Source organism: Bufo gargarizans, chromosome 6, assembly GCF_014858855.1.
Source record: "Bufo gargarizans isolate SCDJY-AF-19 chromosome 6, ASM1485885v1, whole genome shotgun sequence".
NCBI lineage: Eukaryota > Metazoa > Chordata > Amphibia > Anura > Bufonidae > Bufo > Bufo gargarizans.
In genome coordinates this window covers 140,846,474-140,869,807 of record NC_058085.1, presented here as the reverse complement: position 1 = coordinate 140,869,807, position 23,334 = coordinate 140,846,474, and the positions used below count along the sequence as shown (strand labels likewise).

The window sequence follows — 23,334 nt, the reverse complement described above, 5'->3', positions numbered from 1 at the left end:
AGAGACATGATGACAATACACAATATATTAGAAACACGTCCTAATAAAATTTCCACAACAAAATGTTGCGGCCTGGTCAGTTACAGCAGTGCAGCATTATCTCTCTCCCTACAAGCAAGCTTAGCTCCTGAGCTGTCAGCAGAGGCTCCAGTATGCTTCCCTTACCGAGGAGTAGTCACAGTAAACATGTAAATTTGGGGTGCACTCGCTTTTCAAAAGAGTTTTCATAGGTTGTTTTTTTTTTTTTTGTTTGTTTTTTTTCAGCTTAAAACCAGATTTTTGTCCTTTCCAGCTCCAGTGGTTTTCTGATGATATGTAAATGTAAACCTAAGTGGTATCCATTACAAACATTTATTTTTAGGAGGTGTGGTGCATATAACTTTTTGTTTTGGTCACTTTTATGTATGAATATCAACTTTCATGCAATTTGTATGAAAATGTACACATACAAAATTACATGAAGGTGTCTGTGTGTATAAGGGTATGACCACACTGTGCGGTTGTGACAGGTGCAGCACAGCCATACAGGCCCTGAACCTAGACCGATGAGGACCAGACTGTTTAGTCAGTCTGCAGGCAGTATTGCAGGTGCCGCACAGCAATGCAGACTGCGGTACTGTAGTTTAATTAGGGCCTACTGTGGCCTGTATGGTTGCACAGTACCTGACAGCAGTGCCGCTGTGTTGCAACCGCAATACGTACTCTAAAGTGCCAAGTGGCATTTTAACAATGTAACAGGTGTGGGACTTCTTCAGAAAATATGGATTTTTTTTATTTTGTAATTTAGGTTTTATTTGCACAGGTCAAAATTGTACTGGCAGCCAGAAGTGTAAAATGTCCAAAAACCCCTGACAGTAAAAGGGTTTATGGAAAAGGCACAAAAAGAAACTCAAAATAATACATTTCACAATATAGCATTATACATTTAATGTCAACAAAGTACAAATATAAATTACAAGTATAAAAAGCTACTCTTATAAATCTACCAAAGTATTTTCATGGAATGAGAGTTCTGCCCAGTCCTCTTCATCTTCTCCTCCTGGATCCAGTGGAGTCCAAGTAAAGTCATTTACCTGCAACACAGAAAATACATCACAGAGAGACACCTGTGTTTTTACATGGGACTGCAGATAAAAACATTAGTTTTTATTGATAGCTGGAAAGCACTGAATGACTAATACAATACACAGTGGGGAGTTTGTTCACACCTGAATAAGCCCTTGCAGTTCTTCTTCTGTTAGGCAATCCAAGGTATCATCTTCACCAGGAACATATTCCACAGCAACTTTACCGCTGTCTGCATTGGTAGGAAGACACATAAAACTTGTGTACATAATTCTTACCAGGGTCAATATATTGACTGCACAGACCTAATTTCTGTACCTGATATTCACATAAAACTGTTGGCTAGTGGGGCCTTGCTGTAGTATATTATGCACACCAGTATAGGGCACCTCTCAAAGACTGTCCTAGCTACTTTGATATCCTAATAGGAAGGACTTCTGACTCATCAGAGGTGCCAAGAAAACTAGTTTGAGTCCCTTCCATATTATATGTGGCCTGGAAACACAGGAAAGTGGTGTGCCTTCTCGGTACTTCTAACTGACCAACATTCCCTGAGGGGCAACCCACATTGTTATAATACTGCCCACTCAAATGCACCATGGGGTACTTTGGAAGCTAAAGGGTTGTCCAGAATCAAGATATTGATGACCTATTCCTTGGATAGGTCATCAATAACAGATTGGTGGGGGTCCAACACCTGGCACCCCCACAATCAGCTGTTCTCAGAAGTCGCTAGAAATAACAAAGTGAATGGAACTAGGAGCAGACGGCTCAGTGCTGGATTACTGCAGCTCAGTCGCAATCACTCCATTCAAAGTGTTGCACTTAATGGTATACTGTATTTTTCGCTTTACAAGATGCTCTTTTTCCCCAAAAGTGTGGGGAAAATGGCAGTGTGTATTATAAAGTGAATACTAATGAGCGCTTCCATTATGGAAGGGAGAAGGAGACAAGGGAAGGATGAGTTGGTATTACTCACCGCTCCCTGGTCTTCTCCATGCGCAGCACTGTGCTGTGTCCTGAGGGTGTACAGCACCAGGACATAGTGCGTACTATGACCTGTCACTGTGCAACGTCAGGCCACAGTACAGTGCAGCCAAAAGAGCATGCTGAATTTCCAGAGTGGAGGTGCCGTCAGGAGCAGGAGAGGTAAGTAACTTTATTTTTTGTCTGATCTGAGGTCTGAAGAATATTGGAGGTCTGATAAGGACAGGGGTCTGATCTGAGGTCTGATGAAATGTTTTTTTAATTTTCTTCCTCTAAAATCTTGGTGCGTCCTATAGAGCGAAAAATATAGTAATTTATTGATATGCCCTCTAGTCCGACAACCCTTTTAATATTACATATTAATGCACACAAAAAACACCTAAATCACAATGCAATGACTATTACCGAAAACCACCAACAGGATCTTCTGGAAAGCGTTAGATAAAGCCCTTTGCTCAGAATACTTTTGTACCTTCCCAGACTTTGATATAAATTCCACTGGATCTGGGAAAAACACACAACAAATTTTTATTTTTTTTATATACAATACAAACACATATACTGGAATATCATCCACAAAGTCAACTCGCCAAATCTATAGCTCATTTTGCTTACACTAGCAGGAACATTTATCAACCGCTGTACACCAGAAGACAAGCATCAAAAAGTCAAAAAAGTGTTTTGCAACTTTATGGGTTTTGTGCCTTTTTTGAATAGTGGTGAGCAGTGCTGGGAGTGGGGGCTGCCAGGCATAGCCAGCCTGGCACATTTATTATAATCTATGCCAGGAAACTGTCCTAGATTATACCTGAAACCTATATTTGCTCTACTGTTGGCATAGATTTCAGTTTTGGTGCACAGAACTGCACTTAATAATTGTGGAGCAACTGACTCCAGCGGGGGAGAGATGAAGACCAGAATGTAAAATGCCAGTCTTAATAAATCTCCCATATACATATAACTAGGACTGACATAATGGTCAACAGTAGAACTGAGCAAACCTGAAAATTTGGATTTCCAACAAATTAATTTCTTTGGTATTGAACAAAAGATAATCAGGGATAACCAAGATTTTTCACTCAAAGGGATAACCTGAAACGAGACCTGTCGGGAGAGTTTGAGTTCTGCTCTTGAGAAACACAAGTTTATATCATGGCACCACCCCTTTAACGTGTATGGTATGTAACTACTGCTGAAACGGTCAGGTCGTAGTTTGCAGCCGTTACAGCGTGTAATGTGACTGAGCCTTAGAGCCCACTTAAACAGTTTTTGGCCACGATTTTGTCATTTTTTCCATCCAGAATCAGCACCAAAAGCGCCTCCAAACAGCTTTCCATTTATTTCAAGCAGTGTAGCCTATCTTGGGAAGGAATCTACGCTGAATCTCCCATTGATGTGAATGGGAAGTGGAGAAAAACGCGTAGTAGGCTCCATACATATCTGCACTTTTTTTTTTTTTTTTTAACCTTTTTTGTTTCGGACCCATGGTATTAAAAAAAAAAACATCACTCTCCAAAAAATGTGCCTTCAAAAAAAAATGTTTAAACCCGCATGGATTCCATTTGGATTTTAAAAGTGTGCTTAAAGGTATGAAAAAAATAGATCAGCAATCCACAATTCCCAAAATGAATTCTCACCATTCTGCTTTGTAATACTGTCTTCTGCCACTCCGACTCCTCTGCTACGAACGCCATAGTGAGGAAGGGTCACTTCCACCACACACAGATATCTTAGTTTTGACTGTTCTTGCGGTTCCGATTCCTCCTCCTCGTCATCATCCAAACCAGAAATATTCTGTAGCTGGAGGGTATATCAGATACAAATATATTATGTCTATTCTGACTTTCTGCATTCACTCGTCATGGGGTATTCAAACCAGATGCAACGGATAAGTGACACTGTTAGATTGATGGGGAAGGGTCATGGAGCGGCAGCCGATCACTAGTTACCACACATCTCTGAGCAGCTACTAACACATGTACAGGAACACTAAATGCCAACTAATACAGTCAACATTTCATCTCCCACAGGGGTGTTATCCAGCTCTCCCAGACCCCTTAAAGGGAACCTGTCACCTCCAAAAACCATCCCAAGCTGCCAGCAGTACCTGACAATAGCCGGCAGTGTGTTTCCGACGATAATTTTCTTCCTTCTTGAAGGCCGATGTGGCTAAAGCTCAGAAAAAGTTCCTTTATCCCCTGCCGGCGCGCTTCTCTAGTCAGGCTTGAAGTCAAGGGGGCAGCAGCCTCCTTGCTTCAAGTCAAGAAAACCACGCCCCCTTCCCTGTGACTGACAGCGGGCAGTTCAGCTGGTATTGCCGAAACTCTCTGCATAAGCGCTGTCAGTCACAGCGAAGGGGGCATGGTTACTGTGACTTGAAGCAAGGAGGCCGCTGCCTCCGTGACTTGAAGCATGACTAGAGAAGCGCGCCGGCAGGGAATAAAGGAACGTTTTCTGAGCTTTAGCCGCATCGGCCTTCAAGAAGAAAATTATTCGTCGGAAACACGCTGCTGGCTACTGTCAGGTACTGCTGGCGGCTTGAGATAGTTTTTGGAGGCGACAGGTTTCCTTTAAAAGCAAATCTTTATAGTTGTGTTGTAGTACAGTTTTGGAAGGTGATTACTGCATTAAAGGGGCTCTCCGGGCTTAACCTTTTTTTGGCTATTACAAGCTAACCTGTGGAGGAAAGATTATTGCTCACATACTTACCTTCCAGAGTGCAGCCGTTCTTGAGATCTGCCTCCCGGTCACGTGTTCCCTCCAGATGGCTTTTTAGTGCTTCCGACCGAAGTCAGTCTTCTTCTCTTCCCGTCTTCTCTTCCTTTCTCCAGCAGGAGACGGATCGTCATGAGTGACGTCACTGCCTCCTGCTGGAGAAAGCGCCGGCTTGCAGTCTTCACAGCGCACTAGGCTAAATAGTTGTGCGCATGTGCAGGACCGCCAGTCGCTCTCTGTATCATACAGGCTTCTATGTGAAGCCTGCACTGACCCCTGCACAGCGCGATGCAAGCGCTGTGCAGGAGTGACAGCATAGCAATCAGCCACAGAGGCTGATCGCTATGCTGTGCATGTCACAGGGGGCACTGGATGGCACAATGAGGGAAATGGATGGCACAAGGGGGTAAATGTATTGCACATGGGGGCAATTGATGGCACAATAGGGGAACTGGATGGATCAAGGGGGTCAATTGATGGCACAAGTGGGGCACTGTATGGCACACTAGGGGAACTGGATGGCTCAAGGGGGTCAATTGATGGCACAAGTGGGGCGCTGGATGGCATGAGGAGGCAATGGATGGCACAATAGGGGAACTAGATGGAAAACAGGAGACACTGGATGGCCCAAGGGGGTAATGAATAGCACAAGGGGACAATGGTTGACACAATAGGGGGTCAATTGATGGCCCAAGGGGGCACTGGACGTCACTGCTAAAGACAGAAGATGTCCCATTCTGGTCTTCAAAATAAGGACCTTAAATCCATAGAACTCAATGGGACTGCAAAAAATGTGGATCGCAAAATGGATACGGTCGTGTGCATAAGGGTTTAGTTACACAGCTCAGCAGGCAGGATCATACAAGATAGGATTAGATACACCACTCAGCAGGCTGTATCATAGAAGATAGGATTAGATATACACTTCAGCAGACATCAGGCACACATACAGGATAGGATTAGATACAGATGTGATTGGATACGCTTGCTGATTCCAGCCTTTTATCACACTCTGGAAATAGTAAGGGAAGAACCTGTGGACAGCCAGTGAGGGGATTAGATACACAGCTCAGCAGGCTGTATCACACAGGACAGGATATAGATACTGAGTGAGAAGTAGATTCCTGTCTGGGTGTAGCCTGTGACTCATCTCTGTGCAGTGCAGCCAGGATTGTGTATCAATAAAGCTGTGAAGGTTCTCATTTATCAAGGTCATGGTACATCTGTAAAGAATAAATCAAGGCAACTGGACGTACTGTAGATTTCTTGAAAACGTTTCACTTGTTCTTCCAACAAGCTTTCTCAATTCTGAGTGACTGTACAAAAATTCTGGGAATAAATATGTAACTGAATCCACATCTGGTAATTATACCCAGCATGGGGTCAAAGGTGTTGATTCCATTATCCTAATTGGAGTCAGTAGGTGATAAAGACTTCCCAGAAAAAGGTGTCAAGACAGCATTGTATGTGGCAGACAATAGATGTCTAACCCCCCCACCTCTATTCAAGCTTGGCTTCTCCATTTTTACTTAGATGGCCTCCTTCACGCCTCGTTTGTACCAATCGGCCTCCTTATCCAAAATACGTACTTGACCGTCTTCAAAGGTGTGACCTGTTCGTGTTTGGAAAGGTGTTACCTGTTCCTGTTAGTACAGTCACTCAGAATTGAGAAGGCTCGTTGGAAGAACGAGTGAAACGTTTTCAAGAAATCTACAGTACGTCCAGTTGCCTTGATTTATTCTTTACAGATGTGTATCAATAAAGTTATGTATTCAACAAAACAAGAAGGAAAGAAAGTAAACAGATCTGCCAGGATAATGTGATGTCTTCTGGGGGGGAGCTCAGACATGAAAAACAGGTATTGGGGGCATATGTATGCATGGTGAGGGGTGTTAGGAGCACATACACATTTTTTGATTTTGGGACCGGACAACCTCTTTAACAGCTTCAGGAGCCTGGGAAAGCTGGGCGACAACCCCTGTGGAAGCAGCACTACTAGTGGCCATATTCAATGCATCTCTGTATGGATGGGATCCTCATCAGTGGCTCAATGGACACATGCCACTTAGCCATCCAGAGAAATAACTTGTAAAGACTCCCCAAATATAAATTTGCTTTCATGCCCCTGAATATAGTAGCAAGCTGTAAATAGGATGAAGTAAAGATAGCAAATACTTACAGCAACTATCCTTTTTGACCAGCCATTAAACCCCAGGTAGTAGTTAGCCAGCTCATGACATTTGTGGCTGTACAGCTCCAGAGACTTGTAGGGAAACCCCTTCTGCTTGACACATATTTGCACCTAGGTATATGAAAATCAGACTATCAGACAAAGAGACATTAACGAGGACCTGTCTCCTGACATGCCCGTTTTAATAGATTCATGCATTCCCCATGTAATAACAATTCTGGAGCATCTATTCTTATGTCTGTATGTTGTGCCATTCCTTTATTATTCCTACTAGAAGTTATGAATTAATTCCTGTCAGTCTGCAGTAAGGGTACACATGGGTGGTAACCAGTTCGGGGTGTGTCTCTGCACAGACTATCCAATCAGTGCTACCATTTTCAGACTGTGCAGGTACACATCCCAACTGGTTACCACCCCTCTGTACCCTTACTGCAGACTGCTAGCAATTCATTCAAAACTTCTAATAGGAATAATAAAGGGATGGCACAACAGAGTCATAGGAATAATTGTTCCAGAATTGTTATTACATGGGGAATGCATGTAGCTATTAAAATAGGCATGTCAGAAATGATGATCGGTCCTTTTTATAAACAGCTTGACCCTCATGCCCCTCTTGCTTCAATACGTTCCTGTAAGTAACATGTTCACCATTCTACCGATTACATAAGGATTTCTTCTACATAAGCATTTGAGTCACCTTAATGCTACATTCACACGTCAGTATTTTTCTATAATCCGAATTTCGGTCCGTTTTTTGCGGACCCGTTGTTCCTGAAAATGTTTCCGTATGTCATCCGTTTTTTGCGGATCCGCAAAAAACGGAAACATGTATACATTTCAATAATCAAATAAAGTTGTTTGGATTTCTTTGAAAAAAAAATAAAAAATAAAAATAAAAAAAATTTGCCATGTGTTTCCAGGAACGGATTCCGCAAAAAACGGAAGACATACGGAATGACATCCGAATGTCTTCAGTTTTTTGCGGAACCATTGACTTTGCATTGTACCAGGATCCGATTTTTCAGGAACATAATAGGACATGTTTTATATTTAAACGGACATGCGGAACGGAACAACGGAAACGGACAGCACACATTGTGCTGTCCGATTTTTTCCAGGACCCATTGAAAATGAATGGGTCCTGATCTGGTTCTGATCTGTTCCGCAAAAAACGGAACAGATCAGGAAAGAAAAAACGGACGTGTGAATGGACCCTAAAGGGGTTGTTCAGTTTCCAATACTGATGACCCATCCTCGGGATAGATATAGAGAAAAAATGGCACCGGCAGCATCTCACATCCTCCAAACTTTATTGCAACCCCCAGACAAGTAAAAGCAGCTTTTACTTGTCTGGGGGTTGCAATAAAGTTTGGAGGATGTGAGATGCTGCCGGTGCCATTTTTTCTCTATATGTATCTTATGGCCTGTTGGATCAAGGGCCAATGGTGAGGCTGCTGCATCCCGCTACACATCGATACAGGACCGTATAGTGCTGCTTCTAATTTACTATTGATCCATCCTCGGGATAGGTCATCCATAGGGATGAACGAATCGACTTTGGATGAAACATTTGAAGTCGATTTGCATAAAACTTTGTTCTAATACTGTATGGAGCAGAAGCTCCGTACAGCATTAGAATGTACTGGCGCCAATGAGCCGAAGTTATTACTTCGCAAAGTCTCGCGAGACTTCGTATAATAACTTTATAAATCAATTTGTACTGTAAAAAAACATTTACCGAACAAGTGGTACCTTGGAACCGAACCCGAGTAATAACTTCGGCTCATTGGCGCCAGTACATTCTAAAACTGTACGGAGCTTCTGCTCCATACAGTATTAGAACAAAGTTTTATGCGAATTGACTTCGGATGTTTCATCCGAAGTCGATTCGCTCATCCCTAGTCATCACTATCAGATTGGTAGGGGGATTTTTGTATTCTATTTTCCTGAACATGATTATGGGGGCGGCCATCTTGCCTGAGCCGTTCTTAACAGCATTTAGAAAGCATTAAGAAAATTGCTTTACAGCAGCCACATGGTCCATAGGCACAATGATCAGGAGGGGACCCTATTGACTTCTAAGGTAGAGTTTTCTAGGCATGCTCTGTGACCTGTGCAGAGGTCAATGTGCAAGGAAGGAATAGATAAGATTTGACAAGCACTTATTGTGAATGGTGGATCCTGGCTCATCTATGCACAGAGGTGATATCATTATAGGCAGGATTTAAATGACAGATAAGCAGATAACTGCAGTAAAGTGATCTGTACAGACCAAGAAGTGACTACTATTAGGCCTAGTGGCCAGTGCGAAAACTTCAAGATTTTATGTTTTTTGTTTAATATAGATATTGACATGTAAAATTAAAAATAACCATCAAAAATTCTGTGAAAATATGTTAAATATAAAAATGTGATTTAAATAATAGGTCGTTTTCTGATGACACATTCCCTTTAAGTCAATATCTGGTCACAGACAGCCTGTCTCTTAGGTAGGAGATAAAAAGTGGGTTAATGAGCTCAATCTATTCTTCACTAGGTTTGATCACACACCTGCTCTTTCTACCCCAGCATGCCATTCTATCCCGCTCCCACACTAACGGTGACCTCGCCTCCTGCTGTTAGCTCTCTAGGAACTTGGGAGGATCAAGGCAGGGAAGGCTGCAGGGCCACATGGCATCAGTGCCAGGCTATTTAAGACTGGTGATCAGCTGTGTGGTAATATTACATATATGTTTAATATAAGCCTGTAGTTGGGATAGGTACCACAACTCTGGAAATCATCTTGTGTGGTACCAGTTCCAAAGACACTTCATCCAATGGACCTCAATAGCTACAGACCGGTGGCATTAACATCCCACGTGATGAAGGTCTTGGAGAGGTTAGTTCTCACACATCTCCGCCCTCTAGTGTGCTCATCTATGGACCCCCTCCAGTTTGCTTATCGGCCTGGCATTGAGTTGGGTGATGCCATCATCCACCTTCTACACTGAGCTCTTTCTCACCTGTAGAAAACAGGGAACACTGTAAGAAGAGTGCTCTTTGATTTCTCCAGTGCTTTCAACACCATATAGCCAGGTCTACTAAAAGACAAGCTGGATCTTGTGGGAGTGGACCACCAACTCTCCAACTGGATCCTAGACTACCTGACAAACCGACCACAGTATGTGAGAGCCCTGGAGGTACAGGAGCACCTCAGGGTACAGTTCTTGCTCCTATCCTCTTGACACTGTACATCTCAGGTACAACTCATCGAGCTGCTACTTACAGAAGTTCTCTGATGACTCGGCAATAGCAGGCCTCATCACAGAGGATGACATGGAGTACAGAGATTTGACCTGGTGCCAGCTGAACCACCTTAGGATCAATACTTGGAAGACAAAGGAGAACCAGTGGACATCCAGGAGATGGACATTGAGATAGTCAAAACTTATAAGTACCTGGGTGTGCTCCTCAATAATAAGTTGAACCGGGCAGAGAACATGGACACGCTATACAGAAAGGGTCACAGCAGGCTCTACCTCCATAGGAGGCTGAGAGGTTTTGGAGTGCAGAGAGCACTTCTTAGGGCCTTTTTCAACTCTGCAATGGCATCAGCCATCTTCTTTGGAGTGGTCTGCTAGGGTAGCAGCATCACAACCAGGGAGAGAAAGACTTGGCAAACTGATAAGAAGAGCCAGCTCCTTCCTGGGGAGCCCCTAGACCCAGTGCAGTTGGTACGTGAGAGAAGGATAATATCCAAGTTGATTTCCATGATGAAGAATAACTATCATCCCCTGCATGAGACTGTGATAGCACTGGGCAATATGTAACTCCCGGAAAACCCCTTTAACCCTTTGGCTACTAGTGCTGTACATGTATGGCGCTTGAGTGATAGGCAAACATGGCACCCGCTCGCACAGGCAGCCGGTGTCATGGCCGGTAGGTCTCCGCTGTTTCAAACAGCAGAGACCTGCGGCTAATTACCGCAACCAGCAATAATGCAGATCGTGGTAATTAAAGCCTTTAGATGCCGTGATCAAGTGAGATAACGGCATCAAAAGGGTAAAAAATCCGGAAGCTTGCGCTTCTGTGCTTGGTAGTTGGTTTCAAGGCTCTTACCCTCGCTGAAGAGGCTTAGAGCATTAAAGCTGCAATTCTTATTTTGGCCATCAGGTGGCAGGCCAACATCAAAAATGAGCAATAGTCAGTAATAAATGTATTTTTAAAAATCCATGATTGTTCAAAATAAAAAAAATAAAAAATTATTTGTACGCTTATATACGAGCCTCAAAATCATTACAAAAAAGTATTTTTAACATATATATATATATATACACACATACACACACACACACACACACACACACACACACACATACATACAGTACAGACCAAAAGTTTGGACACACCTTCTCATTCAAAGAGTTTTCTTTATTTTCATGACTATGAAAATTGTAGATTCACACTTAAGGCATCAAAACTATGAATTAACACATGTGGAATTATATACATAACAAAAAAGTGTGAAACAACTGAAAATATGTCAAATTCTAGGTTCTTCAAAGTAGCCACCTTTTGTTTTGATTACTGCTTTGCACACTCTTGTCATTCTCTTGATGAGCTTCAAGAGGTAGTCACCTGAAATGGTCTTCCAACAGTCTTGAAGGAGTTCCCAGAGATGCTTAGCACTTGTTGGCCCTTTTGCCTTCACTCTGCAGTCCAGCTCACCCCAAACCATTTTAATTGGGTTCAGGTCCGGTGACTGTGGAGGCCAGGTCATCTGGCGCAGCACCCCATCACTCTCCTTCATGGTCAAATAGCCCTTACACAGCCTGGAGGTATGTTTGGGGTCATTGTCCTGTTGAAAAATAAATTATGGTCCAACTAAACGCAAACCGGATGGAATAGCATGCCGCTGCAAGATGCTGTGGTAGCCATGCTGGTTCAGTATGCCTTCAATTTTGAATAAATCCCCAACAGTGTCACCAGCAAAGCACCCCCACACCATCACACCTCCTCCTCCATGCTTCACGGTGGGAACCAGGCATGTAGAGTCCATCCGTTCACCTTTTCTGCGTCGCACAAAGACACAGTGGTTGGAATCAAAGATCTCAAATTTGGACTCATCAGATCAAAGCACAGATTTCCACTGGTCTAATGTCCATTCCTTGTGTTCTTTAGCCCAAACAAGTCTCTTCTGCTTGTTGCCTGTCCTTAGCAGTGGTTTCCTAGCAGATATTCTACCTGATTCACACAGTCTCCTCTTAACAGTTGTTCTAGAGATGTGTCTGCTGCTAGAACTCTGTGTGGCATTGACCTGGTCTCTAATCTGAGCTGCTGTTAACCTGCGATTTCTGAGGCTGGTGACTCGGATGAACTTATCCTCCGCAGCAGAGGTGACTCTTGGTCTTCCTTTCCTGGGGCGGTCCGCACGTGAGCCAGTTTCTTTGTAGCGCTTGATGGTTTTTGTGACTGCACTTGGGGACACTTTCAAAGTTTTCCCAATTTTCGGACTGACTGACCTTCATTTCTTAAAGTAATGATGGCCACTAGTTTTTCTTTACTTAGCTGCTTTTTTCTTGCCATAATACAAATTCTAACAGTCAATTCAGTAGGAATATCAGCTGTGTATCCACCTGACGTCTCCACAACGCAACTGATGGTCCCAACCCCATTTATAAGGCAAGAAATCCCACTTATTAAACCTGACAGGGCACACCTGTGAAGTGAAAACCATTTCAGGTGACTACCTCTTGAAGCTCATCAAGAGAATGCCAAGAGTGTGCAAAGCAGCAATCAAAGCAAAAGGTGGCTACTTTGAAGAACCTAGAATATGACATATTTTCAGTTGTTTCACACTTTTTTGTTATGTATATAATTCCACATGTGTTAATTCATAGTTTTGATGCCTTCAGTGTGAATCTACAATTTTCATAGTCATGAAAATAAAGAAAACTCTTTGAATGAGAAAATGTGTCCAAACTTTTGGTCTGTACTGTATGTGTTTAAATCACCCCATGGGTATCACCGCGACCAAAAACCCCCATACTATTAAAATCTAAAAATATTTTTCCAATACGGCGAATGGTGTAGTGGAAAAAAGGGTCAAAATGGCCAATTTGCCATTTTTTCATTGCTTCTCTTACCCAAAAATAATAAAATGTGATAAAAAAAAGTTACACACACTCCAAAAAGGTATCACTACAGATTTTCCCGCAAAAAATGAGTCCCCACACAGTTTAGTAGATAACTATAAAAAAAGTTATGTGGGTCAGAATATGGTGATGTAAAAAATAAATAAAAAAAGTTTAAAAGGATAACTGTCATGTTTTCATAAAAAAATAAAATAATGTAGCATATGTTACTGCTGCAGCAGCATTATGTATAAAGCAAAGTTTAATTTCTTCACATGTTTTCCTTGAGTTTTCCCCTTAGTTACGGCTGTTTTGAATCCTACAATATGAGGATATTCTCAAGATGGCTCCTCTGCCAGTTTTCTGAGGCCAAAACTGCCTTCCCTTACTTCCCATACACACTGGCTGTAGCCAGCAGCTTCCTGCCAGCCAATCAAATTGGATTACTGAGAGACACGCCTCCTCACTCTGACGACTAATGCAGCCATGCAGTGTGGAGGACCGCCCCTCTGTCTTCTGTTTATGATTAGAAGGAGACAGATGAGCCCTAGCAACGGTCTTTTAAGAGACCAGTGGAAAGGGACAGGAAACATTAATGAAAGCTGTTATTATAAGGTACCGTATTTTTCACCCTATAAGACACACCTATGTTATAGAGGAGGACAATAATAAAAAATACTGGTTTAGTTTACAGGTAAATCCTTTTCCAGGAGTCCGACATGACAGCACCCATGGAGGTTGTCCTATTGGTCTCTGTAGGGACAGGAAGCGAGAGAGATTAAAAGGCCCCCTCCCCTCCCACTCTCCAGTGTTTTTCCAAATTACTACACCAGATAGGATCCAACACCTTTATTAATACAATGTTATATTCACACTGCTTACAAGGCTGGAACCAACATAACAGGGAGGGTAGTACAGGGTGCTGTCATGTCGGACTCCTGGAAAAGGATTTACCGGTAAACTAAACCAGTATTTCCAGGACGTCCCTCCATGACAGCACCCATGGAGAACTAACAACTGAATCTCCTAGGGGGGGGGACTACTGCCTGAAGGACTTTCCGCCCAAAGGCCAAGTCCTGTCCGGCCAATACATCAAGCCTGTAATGCTTAGCAAAAGTCAGGAAGTTAGACCAGGTTGCAGCCTTGCAAATCTGGTCAATTGTAGCGTCGGCCCTTTCGGCCCAGGAAGTTGCCATCGCTCTCGTGGAATGTGCCTTCAGATTTAAGGGGCAGGTCATTTCCTGCAGTCTGTATGCTTCTCTGATGGTGTCCTTAATCCACCGTGCCAGCGTCTGTTTTGATGCTTTCAAGCCTCTATTCTTCCCACCGAACTGGATGAACAGATTACTTGATCTCCTCCAGGAACTGGTTCTGTCCAGATAGGCTAGGATTGTTCTTCTAACGTCCAGCCTCTGGAATCTTTCCTCCTGTATATTTTTGGGGAAGGAACAAAATGAAGGGAGTGTTAGCTCCTGTTCTCTATGGAAAGTAGAGACCACCTTGGGAAGAAAAGCTGGATCGGGCCTCAAGATTATGCGGTCATCCAGGATCCTTAGATAAGGTTGTTTAATTGATAAGGCCTGGATTTCCCCTATCCTGCGGGCCGTGGTTATAGCCAGAAGAAACACTGCTTTTAGAGACAGAAATTTTTCAGATATCTGCCCAATCGGCTCAAAAGGAGGATCGCATAACCCTTCTAAAACTATGTTTAGACTCCAGGGGGGGACCGACTGTCTCAAGGTGGGTCTCAACCTAGAAGCTGCTCTTAGAAAGCTTTTAATCCACCTATGATCTGAAAGGGGAGTATCGAGACAACAGCTGAGAGCCGAAATCTGTACTCTGAGTGTGCTGGGTTTCAGACCTGCATCGAACCCCTCCTGAAGGAACTCTAAAATACAACCCACCGTGGGGGATCTGGAATCTGTATGGTTCTGTGACAACCAGGATGAGAACTTCTTCCAAATTTTGTTGTATATTGCTCTTGTGACAGGTTTGCGGCAGCTCTGTAAAGTTGAAATTACCTTGTCCGAGAGCCCCTTATTTCTTAAGGTCTGCCTCTCAGGATCCAAGCTGTAAGGTTCAGTTTGTCCAGGTTGGGGTGAAATAGAGGACCTTGCGATAGAAGATCCTGTCTTTTTGGAAGGGAAATTGGATCCCTGACGGACATGGTCTTTAGAACAGAGAACCAGGCTCTCTTGGGCCAGGCTGGGGCTATCAAAATCAGCGTGGATGGGCACCCTCTCAGTTTCTTCAGGATCTGCGGTATGAGGAGAAGTGGGGGAAAGGCGTAGGCTAGGCTCATGTCCCAAGGTTGGGAAAGAGCATCCACCGCCAGTGGACCTCCTCTTGGGTCTAGAGAGAAGAAATAGTCCAGCTGAGTATTTCTGCTGGACGCGAATAAATCCACTTGAGGTCTCCCCCACTGCTGGCAAATCAACTGGAAAACCTCCTGGTTCAATTTCCATTCCCCTGGCCTGACTAACTGTCGGCTGAGAAAGTCCGCTGTGTGATTGAGAGATCCCTTCAGGTGTGTGGCCGAAATGGATAAGATCTTTTCCTCTGACCAGCTGAAGATGAGATCCGCTAGCTGCTGGAGATGAGGATTCTTCGTCCCACCTTGTCTCTTTATGTAGCAAACAGTTGTTACGTTGTCTGATAGTACTCGGACATGATGACCTATGAGGAGATGTTCTGCCGCCCTCAGGGACTCCCAGACCGCTTTCAACTCCCGGTAGTTTGAGGAGCGTAGGGCGTCTGTATTGGACCAACTGCCCTGAAAGAACTGATCCTCTACGTGAGCCCCCCAACCCTGGCTGCTTGCGTCCGTGGTTAACGTTCTGAGCGGTAACGTGTTCCAGGAAATCCCCCGGGACAGGTTTTCTGCTAACAACCACCAGGAGAGGGAGTTTACTGCCCTGTCTGAAAGAGATATCCTGGCGTTCAGAGCTCTGTGGTCCTTGTCCCAAGAAGTGAGGACCTCCGCCTGGAGAGTTCTTGAATGGAACTGGGCCCAAGGAACTGTTGTGATGCATGAGGTCATCAGACCTAGTACCTGCATGGCTTCCCGTAGAGTCCGTTTTTTCTTTAGTTTGAAGGCTCTTATTCTTTCCCTTATACTGACCTGCTTGTCCTGGGGAAGAAGGGAATATTGGGTCACGGAGTTTAGGAGGGTTCCTAGGAACTTCTTTTGTGTTGCTGGATGTAGGTCTGATTTTTCCAGGTTTATTTTCCATCCTAGACGTGTGAGTAAAGATAGAGTCCTTCCTTTGTGAAGCTCTAACTCCTCCTCTGAGTCTGCCACAAGCAGAAAATCGTCTAGGTAGGGAATTATAGTTACCTGTCTCTGTCTTAGATAGGCAACTATTTCCGCCACTACCTTTGTAAAGATGCGTGGGGCTGATGAGATCCCAAACGGGAGACATTGGAACTGGAAATGCATAATCCTGCCGTCTTTCTTGATTGCGAACCTCAAGTATTGCTGGTATTGAGGGTGAATGGGGACGTGGTAATAAGCGTCCTTTAGATCCAGGGTGCATAGGAACGCCCCTGGGCTTATCAACGGAATTGCGGATTTTATTGATTCCATCTTGAAGTGGTGATGTGTTATCCATTTGTTTAGGAATTTCAGGTTGATGATGGTTCTCTTGGAGCCATCCGGTTTGGTTATGAGGAAGAGTTTTGAATAGTGACCCTTGAATTCTTCTGAAGGAGGGACTTGTACTATTGCGCCCAAACTCAGAAGTTTTTGGATATCCGCCAGAAGTTGATTCTGCAGGGAGGTCGACTGAAAAATTGTGGCCTGAAAAAAGATGAGGAGGGGGAAGGCGAAACTCTATCTTGAACCCTTTCTGGATGGATTCCAGGATGTATTGGTTCTTGGTTATCCGGGTCCATTCTTCCCAAAAAAACTGGAGTCTGCCCCCTACTGGTCTGGCGTCATTGTTTCTCAGGCTTGGAGTTGGGATTAAAGAGGAAACCCCGACCTTTTCCCCCTTTGGGGTAGCTCCCCCTTCCCGTCTTCCCTTTACCTCTGTGAGTGCCCTGGAAGCTGCTGGTCGTCTTACGAAAGGGCAAAGGTTTCTTGCCTTTTTCCTCCGGAAAACCCTTCTTTCTGTCCGCTGTTTTCTCCAGGATCTCGTCCAGTACCGGACCAAAGAGGTGAGAACCTTTAAGGGGTAAGGCGCATAATTTATTCTTAGAGGCTATATCCCCTGACCAGGATTTTAGCCACAGGGCTCTCCTCGCCGTATTGGTTAGGGAGTCTGTTTTTGCTGCAAACCTTATGGACTCTGCCGAGGCGTCTGCTACAAAGGATGCGGCCATCTTAAAGAGAGGCAGTGATGCCAGAATTTCTTCCTTAGGGGTGTCCCGCTTAAGATGTTCCTCCAGCTGGTTCACCCATAAACACAGGGATCTGGCCACGGAGGTAGCAGCAATATTGGTGTTTATGCTGTTGGCCGAAACTTCCCATGCTCTTTTGAGCAAACCGTCGATCTTCCGATCCATTGGTTCCTTTAGCTGGGCTGAGTCTTCAAAGGGGAGAGTGGTTCTTTTTACCACCTTTGCCACTTGAATATCAACTTTAGGAACTATATCCCACAGTTTTGTGTCCTCTGAGTTGAACAATAGTCTGTTCTTAAACTCCCGTGGAATGTACAATTTTCTATCGGCATCTGCCCACTCGTCTATGACTAGGTCCTTTAAGGTCTCGTTTACCGGGAACAACTTTTTCTTCTTAGCTTTTAAGCCGCCGAACATCTCGTCCTGTATCGAGCGAGTCTGTTCTTCCTCCTCTATATCCATTGTCTGCCTTATGGCCGACAGGAGGGGATCTAGATCTTCTTGCGAGAAGAGATATCTTCTCTGGTCGTCGGCCATATAAGACGAACCCTGATCGTCATCCCCCTTTGAGGTTTCCCCTTCTGACAGATATAAGCCTTCTTCCTCAGAATCTGACTCCCTAAGAACACGGGGTCTCTTGGGGGGAGGGGAGACGGCACAGGGTTTCTGTGCTATACTAGAGCTGGCCGCTTGGATCTCCTCTTTCACAATCACTCTCAGATCAGCCAAAAGGGAGGATTGTTCGTCTCTGAGAATCTTTTCCAGGCAGTCACTACACAGGGCTTTTATATGTGCGTCCCCCAGTCTCTTTGAGCATAGAGCACATCTTCTGGGTTTCTTTCTAGGTTCTCCCAGCGATTTAACCGTGGCGTCTTTCTCTCCCTGGTATGGAAGAGAGAGAGACCATTAGTCCAGTGCAAAGAAGAGAGAGAGGGACCGGAATACAAGCCTCACTTACTTACATGACTCGGGGTAGGGATGTCTGCGCTAGTGTCCTGCATAGCTGACATCTGGACCTCCATACCACGCTTGGACAACAAACTGACACACAATTTATGTCCTACCTGGTCCACCCGTTTCCGCGCGGCTCCGCCTCCTTAAATCCAGGTGGGGGGGGGACTCATTCAAACGAAGAGTCGACCCCCCCCCTTGCGTGCATTCCGCCGGGCTCAGCGTTCCCTGGGCGCCGCCATCTTTCTTCCGCCCATGTGACCCGCACTTCCGGTCACATGGGCCGCACGTCAAACGGGAGGAGCGCCGAGCGCAGGAGCCGCAGCCGATCCCAGAGCTCCCGTACCCGGAAGAAGCGGCTTCGGCTCCCTGATACCGCGGCCACCCACAGAGCTTGATGCGGGAAAGAAACAGGTATCGGGGGAAGCTAGGGGACCCCTACCCAGAGAGGTGCTAGCCCTAGGGCCCTCCAGAGCCTGAAGAGGAGAGGGAGACCCCCCCGACCAGGCTCGGCCCAGAAATAGATTCCCAGGGTAGGGAAAGATTCTCTCTGCTCCGATCCCTGTAGGGACAGGAAGAACACTGGAGAGTGGGAGGGGAGGGGGCCTTTTAATCTCTCTCGCTTCCTGTCCCTACAGAGACCAATAGGACAACCTCCATGGGTGCTGTCATGGAGGGACGTCCTGGAAAAATTTCATTAGACCTAAGGTCAGACCAGCAATCAGACCCCCAATATTAATCAGACCTCAGCTGACAGCCCTAATCAGACCCCCGAATGTTAATAAGACCCCAATAAGACCTCAGATTAGACCCCCAATCAGATCTCAGCTCAGACCCCAAAGTGAATGCCCCCCAATCAGACCTCAGATAAAAGCCCCAAAATAAATGACCCCATGCCTCTCATCAGCCCCCTAGCCTCTCAACACAGGAGCAGGCAGTGTGAAGACTTAGAGGCGGAGCAGGCATGTGTGGCAGGAAAGCCTGCTCCGCCCCTCATCTGCTCCCGCGCTTCCACCGTTCTCACTGCAAATCTGCCGGCTGGTCCCTGTCATCCAGCACCAGACAGGGTCGGCCGGTCTCTTACCCTACACCAGCTACAGCAGATCTGACACGCTGCGGCTGGTCCCCATCAGGAAGCATGCGCTGCGACTGCCGTGCTCTCCCTCTTATGGTAACTCAGTATGTGCGGCTCATTGCTTAAGCTCAGACATCGCAGGCTGCACTGCATAGGAACAGCAGCCTGCGATGTACCGAGCATAAGCAATGCGCCGCAAATTTTATATTTCTTTGCCCTGTATTCACCCCATAAGACGCATTCCCCCATTTTAGTGCGTCTTATGGGGCGAAAAATACGGTAATTACAGATCTTTTGACAATAATTGACAGACTTAGGCTCCTTTCACACTAGCGTTCGGGTGTCCGCTCGTGAGCTCCGTTTGAAGGAGCTCACGAGCGGACCCGAACGCAGCCGTCCAGCCCTGATGCAGTCTGAATGGAGCGGATCCGCTCAGACTGCATCAGTCTGGCGGCGTTCAGCCTCCGCTCGCCTCCGCACGGACAGGCGGACAGCTGAACGCTGCTTGCAGCGTTCGGGTGTCCGCCTGGCCGTGCGGATCCGTCCAGACTTACAATGTAAGTCAATGGGGACGGATCCGTTTGAAGATGCCACAATGTGGCTCAATCTTCAAGCGGATCCGTCCCCCATTGACTTTACATTGAAAGTCTGGACGGATCCGTACGAGGCTATTTTCACACTTAGCTGTTATATGCTAAAAAAATGCAGACGGATCCGTTCTGAACGGAGCCTCCGTCTGCATTATTATGAGCGGATCCGTTCAGAACGGATCCGCCCGAACGCTAGTGTGAAAGTAGCCTTGGGTCTAGCTCTAATAAACTAGCAAATATAAAAACAATGACAGTTACCCTTTAAATTTATTTTTACTCTATTTAGACATAAAATAAAAGTAAAAGATTTATACATATGGGGTATTGTTGTAATCGTACTGACCCAGAGAATGAAGGGCATGGGTCAGTTTTGCCTCAAACGGAACTCCGTGCGAACAAACCCTGTAAAACGGTGGAGGAATTGCGTTTTTTTTTTTTCCCAATTCCACCCCATTTGGAATTTTTTTTCTTATCTCTTCCCACTACATTGTATGCCATAATTAATGGTGGCATTAGAAAGTACAACTTGTTTCGCAAAAAATAAGCCCTCATACAGCTTTTTGAATGGAAATAAAAAAAAAAGTTATGGCTCAATGAAGAAAGGGAAGAAAAACGAAAAAAAAAAACTCCGGTATCCTAAGTGTCTGTGAGGATTCTGCATTTAAAGGTAGACATACCCTTTATGTTATGCAGGAATGGAGGAGGGCGAGAGTCACATTTCTGTGGCTTTCCCGCTAAGGGCTCTTTCACACTTGCGTTCTTTTCTTCCGGCATAGAGTTCCGTCGTCGGGGCTCTATGCCGGAAGAATCCTGATCAGTTTTATCCTAATGCATTCTGAATGGAGAGAAATCCGTTCAGGATGCATCAGGATGTCTTCAGTTCAGGACCAGAACGTTTTTTGGCCGGAGAAAATACTGCAGCATGCTGCGCTTTTTGCTCCGGCCAAAAATCCTGAAGACTTGCCGCAAGGCCGGATCCGGAATTAATGCCCATTGAAAGGCATTGATCCGGATCCGGCCTTAAGCTAAACGTCGTTTCGGCGCATTGCCGGATCCGACGTTTAGCTTTTTTAGAGTGGTTATCCATGCGCAGGGGGCGCTCTGACGTCACTCTGGAGCGCCCCGGGAGCCGCGCGGACTGTAAGTATACCGCTCCCCCGCTCCTACTTTGGGAACCAGGACTTTAATAGCGTCCTGGCTGCCATAGTAACACTGAAAGCATTTTGAAGACAGATCAGTCTTCAAATGCTTTCAGTACACTTGCGTTTTTCCGGATCCGGCGTGTAATTCCGGCAAGTAGAGTACACGCCGGATCCGGACAACGCAAGTGTGAAAGAGGCCTAATCTATAAACTACAAGTTGCTGCACACGGCAACCTGTAGACAGATTGGACACCACAAGCACATACTGGGTAGTACTTGTATGGATCAGGTCAGGCTCCAGAAGACCTAAGGCTGGTTTCAAACGGGCGTTGCGGGAAAAGGTGCGGGTTCGTTGCAGGAACATGCAAGATTTTTCCGCACGAGTGCAAAACATTGTAATGCGTTTTGCACGCGTGTGAGAAAAATCTGCATGTTTGGTACCCAAACCCGCTTGGGATCGGTGTTCTGTAGATTGTATTATTTTCTCTTATAACATGGTTATAAGGGAAAATAATAGCATTCTGAGTACAGAATGCATAGTACAATAGCGCTGGATGGGTTAAAATAAATAAATAATAATTTAAGAAATTAAAGTGGGGCACTCACTAAAAGTATAGGGATCTTGAATTTATTTGAGACAATAAAAGTACAATAAACGTCATAAAATATCAATAATGCAATATAATAACAAGGTTATACTAAAATTGAATAAAGGAGATACGGTACTGTCGATGATAGGCAATAATAATAACAACAATAAAATGAATAAAAAGAGAATTAAATACACAACTGGTTAAATGAGTGAACTGATAAAGATCCCGATGGATATAATTAAAATGTTGAGTTCATGCATCAACTATAGAAGCGTTCACTAGTTGAATCCTGAAAAAAAAAGTTCCATGTATGATAATCCGCTCCGACAACCAGTCTTTGAGTAATTGTCTCAAGCAAGAGGGATCAGGGTCCCAAGCGTATGCAGCTAACTGCCTATGTTAGATATCAGTTTGGCTGCTAATACGTACAGCGGCGTCCCGCTGTAGTGATGCGATCGCTTACAAGTGGGGTGTACAAGTGCTTACCCGAGGCTTCTGGATGGTAATTCCTCGACACGGTGTGTTAGTATACTGCACCGGTCTCAAGGGTTGATATCTTGTTTCAGATTTGGCGCCAGTTAGAAAGTTTGTTACACGCGGTTTAGATTACCTGCGTGGTGCAACACCGATGGTTCCGGTGATTGCTCTGGCCCACAGATGATAGCTTCCAGGCTTCTCGGACTTGTAGACCCACTTTGTCCTGGTGGGGGGAAGGATACCAGACACGTTTCGGGGATTTATTTGCTTTTTAAAAAAATTAGGTGAAAATAAAAAATAAAAATAGCACTACATCACTAAGAGACGCACCATGAACGCATAAAAACACGTGCGATTATTGATGCGCTTTTTTTCTGTATGATGAGATTGCCAAATGAGTATTGGAACTTTATTTGATAGCTTTGTATATATGGAGATTATTTATAATCATTTTTTTTGTCCCTATATAGACACTCCATATGCTTTTGTGGAAGATTTCCTTCATGTACTCTCTATGAGGGTACTTCTATTATAAAAATTATATGTAACCATAATGTAATGTTTGGGATCCAAAATTATCGTGTTTGGTTATTGCCTTCCTCTGTAACCACATCAACAATATATGTATTTAAATAATTAATACATATTGAAAGGACTGCATTTTTTCCTTCCAATAGCCGTATAAAAAGACGCAATAGAACCGCTTGGACTCATTTGCTAGAATTATATATATTGTACTTCAGAGAAACCGCTATGGTGTGCACCTTAACAGGATATGGAGGTTTTTATAAATGGAGAGCCCGTAATTGCTTATATGTATATACGGTTTTACACTAACATTTTTACTTTTATTCCGATGTTCTTTATCTATATGATACATTAATACCACTTATCTAACTATATGAACGATATGACTGACGATATGCCGGATATAAAATAACAGACAGTCCTATTTGATCCTAATCCGAATTCCGAACCAGTTTTTCCTCGTCTCCCATGCCCTATAAAGACGGAATACGAACAGGGGGCCGTCAACCACTGAGGAAGGGGTCTGCTTTGTAAATCCCCGAAACGTGTCTGGTATCCTTCCCCCC

At 44.6% G+C, this 23,334-nt stretch overlaps 1 protein-coding gene across 1 annotated transcript in view; it reads right to left on the bottom strand.

Moving 5' to 3' along the window:
- Nucleotides 1-750: 750 nt before the first annotated feature.
- The window catches only part of RDM1 (RAD52 motif containing 1), a 33,697-nt gene continuing 11,113 nt past the window's right edge, over nucleotides 751-23,334 (bottom strand). The window contains exons 3-7 of the mRNA XM_044297573.1: nucleotides 6,947-7,069; nucleotides 3,690-3,852; nucleotides 2,458-2,556; nucleotides 1,209-1,297; nucleotides 751-1,073 (exon numbers count right to left, since the gene is read on the bottom strand). Coding sequence (XP_044153508.1) covers nucleotides 975-1,073; nucleotides 1,209-1,297; nucleotides 2,458-2,556; nucleotides 3,690-3,852; nucleotides 6,947-7,069 — 573 coding nt within the window. The 3' untranslated portion in view covers nucleotides 751-974. The remainder of the gene's footprint in view (nucleotides 1,074-1,208; nucleotides 1,298-2,457; nucleotides 2,557-3,689; nucleotides 3,853-6,946; nucleotides 7,070-23,334) is intronic.